The sequence below is a fragment of the Ranitomeya variabilis genome, chromosome 3, assembly GCF_051348905.1.
Source record: "Ranitomeya variabilis isolate aRanVar5 chromosome 3, aRanVar5.hap1, whole genome shotgun sequence".
NCBI lineage: Eukaryota > Metazoa > Chordata > Amphibia > Anura > Dendrobatidae > Ranitomeya > Ranitomeya variabilis.
In genome coordinates this window covers 450,283,082-450,297,578 of record NC_135234.1, presented here as the reverse complement: position 1 = coordinate 450,297,578, position 14,497 = coordinate 450,283,082, and the positions used below count along the sequence as shown (strand labels likewise).

The 14,497-nt window shown below is 45.5% G+C and overlaps 2 protein-coding genes across 6 annotated transcripts in view; one reads left to right on the top strand and one right to left on the bottom strand.

Annotated features, from left to right (window-relative positions):
* Positions 1 to 14,497, bottom strand: part of MITD1 (microtubule interacting and trafficking domain containing 1) — a 106,353-nt gene that overhangs the window by 12,466 nt on the left and 79,390 nt on the right. The gene's annotated exons all lie outside the window — the stretch shown is intronic.
* Positions 1 to 14,497, top strand: part of LYG1 (lysozyme g1) — an 81,667-nt gene that overhangs the window by 50,068 nt on the left and 17,102 nt on the right. For all 4 annotated transcript variants that reach the window (XM_077296536.1, XM_077296535.1, XM_077296538.1 and 1 more), the window contains one exon: positions 6,745 to 6,944. In XM_077296536.1, the coding sequence (XP_077152651.1) occupies positions 6,745 to 6,944 (200 nt within the window). The remainder of the gene's footprint in view (positions 1 to 6,744; positions 6,945 to 14,497) is intronic.

The window sequence follows — 14,497 nt, the reverse complement described above, 5'->3', positions numbered from 1 at the left end:
ACAGTCATTTGCCCCGTATAATGCTCGACAAACGTTGCTTATGGCCCCATAAGATGCTCCATACAGTCATTTGCCCCGTATAATGCTCCACAAACGTTGCTTATGGCCCCATAAGATGCTCCATACAGTCATTTGTCCCATATGCTGTTGCTACGATAAAAAAAAAAATCGCATACTCACCTCTCAGGCCCCCAGCTATATTCACCTGCTCCTCATTCCACCGCCGCCGGGTACCGCTGTGTCTTCCATCCTCTGCACTGACGATCAGGCAGAGGGCGGCGCTCACTAATCGTGTCACCGCGCCCTCTGACCTCAGTGCAGAGGATGGGGAAGATGCGGCGGCTGGCGGCAGTGGAACGAGGAGCAGGTGAATATCGCGCACTGCGTTATACTCACCTGCTCCTGGCGCGGTCCCTGGTTCCCCCGGCGCCGCAGCTTCCTGTAGTGAGCGGTCACATGGTACCGCTCATTACAGTAATGAATATGGACTCCACTCCCATGGGCGGAGTCCATATTCATTACTGTAATGAGCGATACCATGTGAACGCTCACTACAGGAAGAAGCTGCGGCGCCAGGGGAACCAGGGACCGCGCCAGGGGCAGGTGAGTATTATTACACAGCTGCTGCTCCCCCTCCCCTGCCGACCCCTGGGTATGACTCGAGTATAAGCCGAGAGGGGCAATTTCAGCCTAAAAAAATGTACTCGAGTATATACGGTACTTAGTTTCCACCATAATTTGCAAAATAAATCTTGCCAAATCAGACAAGTTGATTTTCTGGATTTGTATTCTCATTTTGACTCTCATAGTTGTGGTCTACCTATGATGTCAATTACAGGCCTCTCTCATTTTTAAGTGAGAGAACTTGTACAATTGGTGGCTGACTAAATACTTTTTTCCCCACTGTAGTTGTCACAATCCATGTTTGGATCTGTGGCAGATCTGGCCTCTCAGATTAAAACTTTTTTCTTTTCAGGCTATCGGGGGTTAATGCCGTTTTAACCCCTGGTGGCCGCTGGTGCAATTACATTGCTTCCTAGTCTGCTGATGTGGGTGGTGACCACTCCCACCTTCCTTTAAAAGGTCACCTGATGCATCAGCTGACTGTTGGTTATACAGGTCCTTTTGGAGACCAACCTGGGTGGAGAAAGAGCTTGCTGAGTACTGTGGTTCTTCAGCTGAATACTGATATCTGGTGCTAAACTCTGCTGTACGGTGCATTGCAGCGGAGAATGCTAAGTTTGGAGTTTATTGTTGCTTTGTCCCTTTTTTTTGTCTGTAACTTCCCCTGTGTTGTATTAGTGCAGCGGTGGGACCAGTGCTCTCACCTGCCAGTTCCATACTTGGGGACAAGAGCAGGGCGAGTGAGGGACTAGGTATCCTGGTCGGCGACGGATTGAAAGAACCCATATAGGGACGCTAGAAACAGCAGGGCACATCCTCGGGTGAGTGCAGGAGGTGTCCAATTCCCCATTCCCTACCGACAGGGTCCACCATTGTTAAAGTGTCCCCGGTGTACCCTTGTGTGTTTTGCCGTTTGGTGACCGTCCATTCGTCGGGTTGTGTCACACCAGGACAGTCACTTCATGACAGTAGTGGTTAAACACCAGTTCTACCTAAGCAATTTACAGACTCACAGAGGCAGTATACACAAGTACTTCTTGGGTCTCCAGACATGTCTGTTTTAGTAAATACAGTTGAAACTAGAAGTTTACATACAATATATATAAAAAGACACATATGCATGTTTTTCTCAATATCTGATATGAAATCAGAATAAACCTTTCCCGTTTTAGGTCAATTAGGATTACCATAATTATTAATATTTACCAAATGCCAGAATAACGAGAGAGAGAGAATGTTTTAAGGCATTTTTATTACTTACTGGTTTCAACTGTACCTGTATTCCAGAAAACTACATATTCCACAGCATAATTATATGATGAGTAGATATTACGATTCTCCATGTCAATCTGGTAATGTGCATTTATGATTGATTGTACTCCTACTCAAGTGGCAAGTGCAGTCCTCAAATTTACACCAACTCAATATACTGCTTTGCACGGTAGCTCCATTATTAAAAGTAATTAGTTTCGCTAGAAAATGTCTCTTTGGAGGCCATATGTTACCAGTGAGTATAACAGAGGAATGTCACACTATTGGATTTTATCTGAAGATGTTCAAAATTTTGCAATAACGGAAATGTCAGGAAAAATTACAGGTCATCTTTAAAGGTATTTTCTTAAAATGCGGCATCTGAATCAGGGCCGTATTTGCCACTAGGCACGCGAGGGCACGTGCCTAGGGCGGGGACAATGCAGGGGGTGGCACCTGAGCAAGGTTTTTTTTTGTCTTTTTTTTATAAAAGCTGGGTCACCTCCCGACCGACCCCGGCCGCCCGCCTGCCTCCCACCCACCTTCCTTGAAGACGATACTCACCCTGCTCCAGCGATGCCTGGTCTCAGCTTCTGCAGCGCTCCTGAATGAGCGGTCACGTGGTACCGCTCATTAAGGTCATGAATATGCACATATTCATGACCTTAATGAGTGGTATCACATGACCGCTCACGCAGGAAGAAGGTGCTGCGCCGGGAGTCGGGACAGGGACAGGTGAGTATGAGGGACGGGGGGACAGGGGATGAAGGAGGACGGTAAGCCGCATCATGCAAGATGGGAGCTGGGGGTGGGGTGGAGAGATGGGCCATGCATACAGGGGGGGATATGAGCCATGCATACATGGGGAAATATGAGTCATGCATACAGGAGGGGGGGGTGAATATGAGGCATGCATACAGGGGGGTGAATATGAGCCATGCATACGGGGGGGGGGGGGGGGGTGAATATGAGCCATGCATGCAGGAGGGGGGTGAATATGAGCCAAGCATACAAGGGGGGGAATATGAGTCATGCATACAGGGGGGAAAATATTAGCCATGCATGCAGGGGGGGGAATATGAGCCATGCATACAAGGGGGGGTTAATATGAGCCATGCATACAGGGGGGGGGAATATGAGCCATGCATACAGGGGGGGAATATGAGCCATGCATACAAGGGGGGGAATATGAGCCATGCATACAAGGGGGGGAATATGAGTCATGCATACAGGAGGGGGGGGGGTGAATATGAGCCATGCATATGGAAGGGGGTTGAATATGAGCCATGCATACAGGGGGGGGAATATGAGTCATGCATACGGGGGGGGGGGGGAATATGAGCCAGGTATGCAGGGGGGAATATGAGCCATGTATACAGGAGGGGGAATATGAGCCATGCATACAGGGGGGGAAATATGAGCCATGCATACAGGAGGGGAAATATGAGCCATGCATACAGGGGGGGGGTGAAATATGAGCCATGCATACAGGAGGGGGGGTGAATATGGGCCATGCATACAGAGGGGGGGAAATATGAGCCATGCATACAGGGGGGGAAATATGAGTCATGCATACAGGAGGGGGGGTGAATATGAGCCATGCATACAGGGGGGTGAATATGAGCCATGCATACGGGGGGGGGGGGGTGAATATGAGCCATGCATAGAGGAGGGGGGTGAATATGAGCCATGCATACAAGGGGGGGATATCAGCCATGCATACAGGGGGGGGGAATATGAGCCATGCATACAGGGGGGGGGGATATGAGCCATGCATTTAAGGGGGGAGGGATATGAGCCATGCATACAGGGGGGAATATGAGCCATGCATACAGAGGGGGAATATGAGCCATGCATACAGGGGGGGGATATGAGCCATGCATACAAGGGGGGGAATATGAGCCATGCATACAGGATGGGGGAATATGAGCCATGCATACAGGGGGGGAAATATGAGCCATGCATACAGGGGGGGAAATATGAGTCATGCATACAGGAGGGGGGTGATTATGAGCCATGCACACAGGGGGGGGGGGTGAATATGAGCCATGCATACAGGGGGGGAATATGAGCCATGCATACAGGGGGGGAATATGAGTCATGCATACAGGAGGGGGGGGGTGAATATGAGCCATGCATACGGGGGGGGTGAATATGAGCCATGCATACAGGGGGGGAATATGAGCCATGTATACAGGGGGGAATATGAGCCATGTATACAGGGGGGGAATATGAGCCATGCATACAGGGGGGGAATATGAGCCATCCATACAGGAGGGGAAATATGAGCCATGCATACAGGGGAGTGTGAAATATAAGCCATGCATACAGGGGGGGAATATGAGCCATGCATACAGGGGGGGGGGAAATATGAGTCATGCATACAGGAGGGGGGTGAATATGAGCCATGCATACAGGGGGTGAATATGAGCCATGCATACAGGGGGGGGGGTGAATATGAGCCATGCATACAGGAGGGGGTGAATATAAGCCATGCATACAAGGGGGGGAATATGAGCCATGCATACAGGGGGGGAATGTGAGCCATGCATACAGGGGGGATATGAGCCATGCATACAAGGGGGAGGGATATGAGCCATGCATACACGGGGGGAATATGAGCCATGCATACGGGGGGGGAATATGAGCCAGGCATACAGGGGGGGAATATAAGCCATGCATACAGGGGGGGAATATGAGCCATGCATACAGGGGGGAATATGAGCCATGCATACAGGGAGGGGAATATGAGCCATGCATACAGGGGGGGGAATATGAGTCATGCATACAGGAGGGGGGGTGAATATGAGCCATGCATACAGGGGGGTGAATATGAGCCATGCATACAGGGGGGGGGGATATGAGCTATGCATACAGGGGAGGAATATGAGCCATGTATACAGGAGGGGGAATATGAGCCATGCATACGGGGGGAAATATGAGCCATGCATACAGGGGGATATGAGCCATGCATACGGGGGGATATGAGCCATGCATACAGGGGGGGAATATGAGCCATGCATACAGGAGGGGGAATATGAGCCATGCATACAGGAGGGGGAATATGAGCCATGCAGACAGGAGGGGGGGGATATGAGCCATGCATACAGGAGGGGGGGAATATGAGCCATGCATACAGGAGGGGGGTCAATATACAGTATTGAGCATCATGTAGGATCATTATACAGTATGGAGAACTGTGTGGCCATTATACAGTATTGAGCATCATGTGTGGCCGTTATACAGTATGGAGCATCATGTGTGGCCGTTATACAGTATGGAGCATCATGTGTGGCCAATGGCCATTAAACAGTATGGAGCATCATGTGTGGCCATTATACAGTATTGAGCATCATGTGGGATAATTATACAGTATGGAGAACTGTGTTTGGCCGTTATACAGTATGGAGCACTATGTGTGGCCATTATACAGTATAGAGCACTATGTGTGGCCATTATACTGTATGGAGCACTGTGTGGCCATTATACATTATGGAGCATCATGTGTGGCCATTATGCACTATGGAGCATCATGTGTGGCCATTATACAGTATTGAGCATCATGTGTGGCCATTATACAGTATGGAGCACTGTGTGGCAATATTTTTTTTTATAATTATTGTATATGAAACAGCGTGATCAGCAGTGCTAAATGGCTGTGGTTGGGACGTGGGTGGATATGGGTGTGACTAGTTGTGAAATGGGTGTGGTCAGAGGCGTGGCCTAAAATTTGCCACGGCGCACAACGCGTGCCGCAAACTTTATACCTCCCCTTCTTCAAAAGTTGTGAGGTATGGTACCGCATTTGCCAGATCATGGCAAGTGCCGCAAATCCCATAGGGAATGAATGAGGCCGAACGCAGTGTTGCCGTAAGTGATCCGTTACGCGGCAGATGCAGAAAAACTGCCGGATCTACTGCAAAAAGCGATTTTCACATCAGCGATTCTTGCCAAAGTCACTGCCGATAGTGTCATACTCACCAAAGGGGAAGGCAGCACTAAAAGTGCCTAGGGCAGCAGAAACTCTAAATACGGCCCTGCTCTGAATGGAGTCAAAACCACCAAATGCAGTCTTCAAATAGAGTAGTAACTGGCCACATAATGTTGCTATTTATAATGCAGTTTTATTCTCAGAACCATGCATCTCTTAAAAAAGAATTCCAGATTCAGAGCCCAAAAATAATTAATACCTCCGACCCGATGCCAAAATCTGGGTATGAACAGAAGCGAGACCTGACTCAAATAATTTCAACCCCCAAACTAAATTCAGGCCCCAAACTTAAGCTGCAATTACACTGAGATTATTGTGAAAGAAACATTCGGTTCACAATAATATTGTGGTGTGAACAGTCACCCAATGAATGATCAAAAAACTTGTTTCGTGGGTGAAATGATCTTTTGTGCTACACAAAACGTCATAATTTTCAAAAGCATATTATCCTGTGAAAACAGAATCTGTGCTAACAAGAACAACGGCAACCTATGATGCTTGACAGATCTATTACATCATCGAATGATTATCGTTAAGGTTTTGTGCTGCTGTTACATAACATATTATATTATTCCAATATTTTATTCTAAGATCTATTAACTAAAATGCACTTTGTTTGTGGGACAACAGTTCTAAGTATGTTTCCATATGAAAAAGTTAATTGCTGTTTGTTAAGAAGTAAATACTTCCTCAATTGTAGATTTTTTTTTTTTAAATAATTATCAAGGTTGGCCCTCAAATTTGTCCAAGCTTTTATTTTTGTCCCTAATTTTGTGTATTTGAGTTTGACATTCCTGCCTTAGAGGCAACATTTGGAAGCTTTATTCTAATTAATATAAACATACAGAACTGAACTTTCTCTTCTGACAATTTTCAAGGTGTTGGTGCTTCAGAGAAGCTAGCGGGAACAGACCTGGGCAGAATGAAGAAATACAAGGAGACGATACAGTTAGTGTCTGTGGAAACTGGAATAGATGGTGCTGTTATTGCTGGAATTATATCTCGTGAATCACGTGCTGGGAACGCTCTAGATTCAAGGAAATATGGTGACCATGGAAATGCATTTGGCCTCATGCAGGTAATTATTCAGCAAAGCAAAGGAAACGTAAATAAAGATAATCCAAAGTAAGCCATCTACTAATTTTGATAAGCTCATAAATATTTATCTCATTCAAGAGAGAACCAGGGGTTGGGGCTGGTGGCTGACAAGATTTGCCTTGATCTAATAACATTTGACACAAAACTCAAATTTGAATCGAATTCTTTTGCTCATCTCTACATATTGTATAATTCCCTTACAATTCCCTAATTCCCTTAACCTTCTGACTATTACAGAAACCTGGATCCAGCATTCAGACACCACCGCTGCTGCCACTCTGTCGTTTGGTGGGCTGAAATTTTCACATACCACCAGACCTGAGAACAGACAGGGTGGGGGTGTTGGTTTGCTCCTTTCATCACAATGTGCTTTCCAGGTCATCCCCCCGGTTCCCTCACTTACATTTTCTTCCTTTGAAGTCCACGCCGTCGGACTCTTTAAGCCCTTCTCCTTGCGGGTAGCGGTTGTTTACCGCCCTCCAGGCTCCTCCCGCCTGTTTCTAGACCACTTTGCCACCTGGCTTACTCACTTTCTATCCTGTGACATCCCCACCCTCATCATGGGAGACTTTAACATCCCCATCAATGATCCCCTCTCCCAATCTGCCTCTCATCTTCTTTCTCTAACTTCTTCATTCGGCCTCTCACAGTTTACTAATTCTCCTACGCATGAGGACGGGAATACTCTGGACCTGGTTTTCTCCCGTCCCGGATCGCTGCACGACTTTACTAACTCCCCTCTCCCGCTTTCGGACCACAACCTTCTTTCCTTCTCTGTCAAGAATTGTCTCCTCACTCAGGACACTCCTACTTACCACACTTATCGGAATACACGTTCCATTAATACCCAGCAGCTTATGGACAATCTCCACACATCTTTAGCCCCCATCTCCTCCCTCTCCTGTCCAGACTTAGCATTGTCACACTGCAATAATACACTGAAGAATGCCCTAGATGAAGCAGCACCTTCTACACGCAGAAAGACCCGACACAGACAACGGCAGCCCTGGCACACTATGCAAACACGCTTTCTTCAGCGTTGTTCAAGGTGTGCAGAGCGGCAGTGGAGAAAGTCTCTCTTAGCAGAAGACTTCATCCACTATAAGTTCATGCTCAAAACCTATAACTCTGCCCTTTATCTGGCCAAACAATCCTACTTAACCACCCTCATCACCTCTCTATCCAACAACCCAAAACAACTTTTTGAAACCTTAAACTCCCTCCTGAAACCTAAAGCACAGGCCCCCATCACCAATCTCAGTGGTGAGGATCTGGCCACTTACTTCCTGGAAAAAATCAACCACATCCATCAGGATATCTCAGCCCAATCTCCTCAGTGCCTGGATCCCCTTCCCTGCCGCACCTCAAGCTCACTAGACATCTTTGAGCCTGTCTCAGAAGAAGAAGTTTCCAAGCTCCTCGCTTCTGCTCGGCCTACAACCTGCAACAGTGACCCCATTCCTTCACCTCTCCTGCAGTCTCTCTCACCAGTGGTCACCACTCACCTGACTAAAATATTTAACCTCTCTCTTTCTTCAGGTATCTTTCCCTCCTCATTTAAACATGCCATCATAACCCCTTTACTTAAAAAGCCATCCCTGGACCAGAACTGCACTGCTAACTACAGTAATAACAAAGCAAGGCATCATTTTTAGCGGAGCAATCAAAGCACTAGATACCGCTGTAAAGACCCGCAACCAAGAAGGCAAACTAGCTCCATATAAGCCATTGAAGAAAAGGAGTACCAACGGAGCAAAAATTTAAATATTTATTAGTTTACAAGCATATAGTGCATAAATACATACTGAACAGTTACAAAAAGGATGGCTAAAATAGAGTGAGTCTCTGCCAGTAACAACACTGCCAAAAATCAATCTCCCGCACATAGGGTAACACTAGGGAAGCAACCAGATGTGTTTGCCAGATCACCTGCTGTGGGTAACTAATAAACACCCCACAGTGAAAAATAAAAGTAACAAGGCAATGCTTACCACTAGAATATAGGAAGGCGGTGTGTGCCGAGCAGGATTCAGTCCGTGAGAGACCCCGACGCGCGTTTCGCTCACGCAGGTAAGCATTGCCTTTGTTACTTTTATTTTTCACTGTGGGGTGTTTATTAGTTACCCACAGCAGGTGATCTGGCAAACACATCTGGTTGCTTCCCTAGTGTTACCCTATGTGCGGGAGATTGATTTTTGGCAGTGTTGTTTTTGTATCTTTTTGCTCCGTTGGTACTCCTTTTCTTCAACTGCTAACTACAGACCTGTCTCTAACCTTTCCTTCATCTTTAAACTCCTGGAACGCTTGGTCCACTCCCGTCTAATCCGCTATCTCTCGGATAACTCTCTTCTCGACCCCTTACAATCTGGTTTCCGCTCTTTACACTCCACTGAAACTGCCCTCACTAAAGTCTCTAATGATCTAATAACGGCTAAATCCAAAGGTCATTGCTCTCTGCTGATTCTCCTGGATCTCTCTGCCGCATTTGACACTGTGGATCACCAGCTCCTTCTCACTATGCTCCGCTCCATAGACTTCAAGGACACAGCCCTCTCCTGGTTCTCCTCCTCTCTGACCGCTCCTTCACTGTATCCTTTGCCGGCCCCTCTTCCTCTCCTCGTCCCCTTACTATCGGGGTTCCGCAGGGCTCAGTCCTAGGCCCCCTCCTCTTCTCTCTATACACGGCCCCTATTGGACAAACAATCAGCAGATTTGGGTTCCAGTATCATCTCTATGCTGATGACACCCAATTATACACTTCTTCCCGTGTCATCACCCCTACCCTAAGGCTAGGTTCACATTGCGTTAGGGCAATCCGTTTAGCGCTAGCGCATTGCGCTAACGCAATGTATTTGTAGGGGTCGCGTTTAGGGGTCGCGTTAACGTCCCCGCTCTCGCAGATCCCCGATCTGCGAGAGCGGGGAACGGACCTCAGGCGCGCCGTGGACGCTGCAAGCAGCGTCCGAGGCGTGCCACAAAAGAACGACACATCGCTAGCGCGAGCCGAAAAAAGGACGCGCTAGCGATGCGCTTCAGGCAGAAACAACATTGCTGTCAATGGGTGCGCTAACGGACCCGTTGCACTGCGTTAATTGCGACATTTTCGCCGTGCAACGCTGTCCGTTAGCGATCACCCAATAACGCAATGTGAACCTAGCCTAATTCAAAATACCAAGGATTGTCTGTCTGCTGTCTCTAACATCATGTCCTCCCTCTATCTGAAACTAAATCTCTCCAAAACGGAACTTCTTGTGTTTCTCCCTTCTACTAACCTCACTCTTCCCAACATCGAAATTACCCTGGAGGGTTCAACCATAACTCCCAAGCAGCATGCCCGCTGTCTTGGGGTCATATTTGACACCGATCTTTCCTTTACTCCCTATATCCGATCACTCACTCGCTCTTGTCGCCTGCATCTTAAAAACATCTCCAGAATCCGACCTTTTCTCACCTTTGAAACTGAAAGAAAATACAGCAACAGTGGAATTTAAAACATAACTTTTACTAATATTGGATAAAAGTCACAATAGTGTCACCCAAAGTGATATAAAAATAAGGGGCAAGGTCCCAACCAAGAGACCTACAAAAGACCCCCGTTAGGATTCAAAACAACTCCGCCTGAGTTAGCAGAGAAGCGGAATGTATACAGACCAACGTATGGTTTAAACAATAGCTGCCACAGACATATACATATGAATAGCAGAACCATATATATTACAGTTGGTTGCAGGTAAAACAATTATCGCTGCATAGAAAAAATGGCACCTATTATTGATGATGCTATAAATAATTGTTAAAATTAAAACGGAAAAGGAACAATTTCACCCATTCCAAGATACGTGAGCAGGAGCACCGGAAAAACCTCTAGTCAGGAAACGATCCGGGACTTGATGAGAAGGGATGACAATACCCTGTCATTCCCTATGGGGCTACCGGTAAGCTATCCCCAGTTCCTTTGAAACTGCTAAGACTCTTACTGTCGCTCTTATTCATTCCCGTCTGCACTACTGCAACTCTCTTCTGATCGGTCTCCCTCTTACCAAACTTTCTCCTCTCCAATCCATCTTGAATGCGGCAGCCAGGGTCATATTTCTGTTCAACCGCTTCACCGATGCCTCCATCTTGTGCCAGTCATTACACTGGCTACCCATTCGCTACAGGGTCCAGTATAAACTCATCTCTCTCACCCACAAAGCCCTTCACAGTCCTGCAACGCCTTATATCTCCTCTCATCTCTGTCTATCGCCCTACACGTGCCCTCCGTTCTACAAATGACCTAAGGCTAACATCCCCCGTAATCCGAACCTCGCACCTCCGTCTCCAAGACTTCTCTCGTGCTGCGCCAGCTCTCTGGAATGCACTTCCCCAGACGATCAGACTGATACCTAGCCCCGACCTATTCAAGCGCGCTCTAAAAACCCATCTCTTCAAACAAGCCTACCACATCAACTACTCAGTAAACTAACTTTGCCCTGTTCCCTCCTTCCAAATATTATTCTAAATCTGCACCCTACTATTCATCTGTCTCCACACCCTCCATGCACATGATAACTGCACTTGATACTTGACTATTGCACTTAAACACACGGGCTGATGACCGGATCATGCAGCTTTATATGAAAATCCCTATTTATTATAATTGCCAGACCTGAAATAACAAGCACTTTTCACCTATTGTGTCCCCCCCATTTTCTTGTAGATTGTAAGCTTGCGAGCAGGGACCTCACTCCTAATGTCACTGTTTAAATTGTCTTAACTTGTATTGAATTTGTCTGTACATGTCCCCGCTTAATTGTAAAGTGCTGCGAAATATGTTGGCGCTATATAAATAAAAATTATTATTATTATTATTATTTTATATTGTATTAGAAGAAGTAGGTGGGAATTTAGGAGACAGTGATCGTGCTATCCTTGAATTTTGGATTACAAGAGGAAGAAGATCAGCGAGGACTCAGACTTTAAGGTTGGACTTCAGGAAAGCAGATTTTAATGGACTTAGAAAGACGGTAGGAAAGGTCCAATGGCCGAATGATCTAAAATACAGACATGTCCAAGAAGGATGGGAGATTTTGCAAAATGAAATTAATTCTCACTGCACAGTAACAATCTCGAAAAGAAGGAAGAATTGGAAGAATTTAAAGAGACCAGGATGGATGAACGCAGAACTTAAAGGGGTATTCCCATCTCCAATATCCTTTCCATAAAAGTAGTAGGTGTAATAAAAATAATAATAACAAAAACTCCAATTAGAAATGCAGTATAGTTTTTCTGATTTGCTATGTCTTTTACCTCATGTACAGGCATTGCAGGACCTTAGGTATCCATGGTTATGACCCCTTATATAGCGACAGTAAGCTAGTTGCTAGTGGTCATAGCTATGGATACGAGTTTTTGCTATTATTATTATTATTATTACACCTACTACATATTGGGATAGCATCTAGGAGATGGGAATACCCCTTTAAACACTTACTAAAAAGGAAAAAATAATTGGATATTAAATGCAAAGATGGAGGCATATCTAACGCAATGCAGGGCAAGCATTAGAAGAACTAAAACTACAGTTGTGGCCAAAAGTATTGACACTCCTGCAATTCTGTCAGATAATACTCAGTTTCTTCCTGAAAATGATTGCAAACACAAATTCTTTGGTATTATTATCTTAATTTAATTTGTCTTAAATGAAAAAACACAAAAATAATTGTCCTAAAGCCAAATTGGATATAATTCCACACCAAACATAAAAAAGGGGGTGGACAAAAGTATTGGCACTGTTCGAAAAATCATATGATGCTTCTCTAATTTGTGTAATTAACAGCATCTGTAACTTACCTGTGGCAACTAACAGGTGTTGGCAATAACTAAATCACACTTGCAGCCAGTTGACATGGATTAAAGTTGACTCAACCTCTGTCCTGTGTCCTTGTGTGTACCACATTGAGCATGGAGAAAAGAAATAAGACCACAGAACTGTCTGAGGACTTGAGAAACCAAATTGTGAGGAAGCATGAGCAATCTCAAGGCTACAAGTCCATCTCCAAAGACCTGAATGTTCCTGGGTCTACCGTGCGCAGTGTCATCAAGAAGTTTAAAGCCCATGGCACTGTGGCTAACCTCCCTAGATGTGGACGGAAAAGAAAAATTGACAAGAGATTTCAACGCAAGATGTGCGGATGTTGGATAAAGAACCTCGACTAACATCCAAACAAGTTTAAGCTGCCCTGCAGTCCAAGGGTACAACAGTGTTAACCCGTACTATCCGTCGGCGTCTGAATGAAAAGGGACTGTATGGTAGGAGACCCAGGAAGACCCCACTTCTTACCCCGAGACATAAAAAAGCCAGGCTGGAGTTTGCCAAAACTTACCTGAAAAAGCCTAAAATGTTTTGGAAGAATGTTCTCTGGTCAGATGAGACAAAAGTAGAGCTTTTTGGGCAAAGGCATCAACATAGAGTTTACAGGAGAAAAAAAGAGGCATTCAAAGAAAAGAACACGGTCCCTACAGTCACACATAGCGGAGGTTCCCTGATGTTTTGGGGTCGCTTTGCTGCCTCTGGCACTGGACTGCTTGACCGTGCTCATGGCATTATGAAGTCTGAAGACTACCAACAAATTTTGCAGCATAATGTAGGGCCCAGTGTGAGAAAGCTGGGTCTCCCTCAGAGGTCATGGGTCTTCCAGCAGGACAATGACCCAAAACACACTTCAAAAAGCACTATAAAGCACTGGAGACTTCTAAGGTGGCCAGCAATGAGTCCAGATCTGAATCCCATAGAACACCTGTGCAGAGATCTAAAAATGGCAGTTTGGAGAAGGCACCCTTCAAATATCAGGGACCTGGAGCAGTTTGCCAAAGAAGAATAGTCTAAAATTCCAGCAGAGCATTGTTAAGAGCATTGTTACCACTGGTTACCGGAAGCGGTTGGTCGCAGTAATTTTGGCTAAAGGTTGTGCAACCAAGTATTAGGCTGAGGGTGCCAATACTTTTGTCTGGCCCATTTTTGGAGTTTTGTATGAAATGATCAATGTCTTGCTTTTTGCTTCATTCTCGTTTGTGTTTTTTTCATTTAAGACAAATTAAATGAAGATAATAATACCAAAGAATTTGTGTTTGCAATCATTTTCAGGAAGAAACTGAGTATTATCTGACAGAATTGCAGGGGTGTCAATACTTTTGGCCACAACTGTAATAATGAAGTGAGGCTTGCAAGGGAGACCAAAAGCAATAAAAAGGATTTGGAGGTATGTCAGTGTTGTTTAATAATTTTATAAATGATCTAGATAAGGAAAATGAAGGCAAACTAATAAAATTTGAAGACAATGCAAAGCTAGGAAGGATAGCTAACATTAGAGAAGAGATAGAATTCAGAAGGATCTAGAAGTTTGAACAATGTATAGTGACTAACAGAATGGTACTTAACAGGGAGAAATGCATGATTCTGCATCTTGGCAAGAAAAACTAAAATTACATCTATAGAATGGGAGGAAGAGAACTAAGCAACAGCACGTGTGAAAAAGACTTGGGTAAACTAAT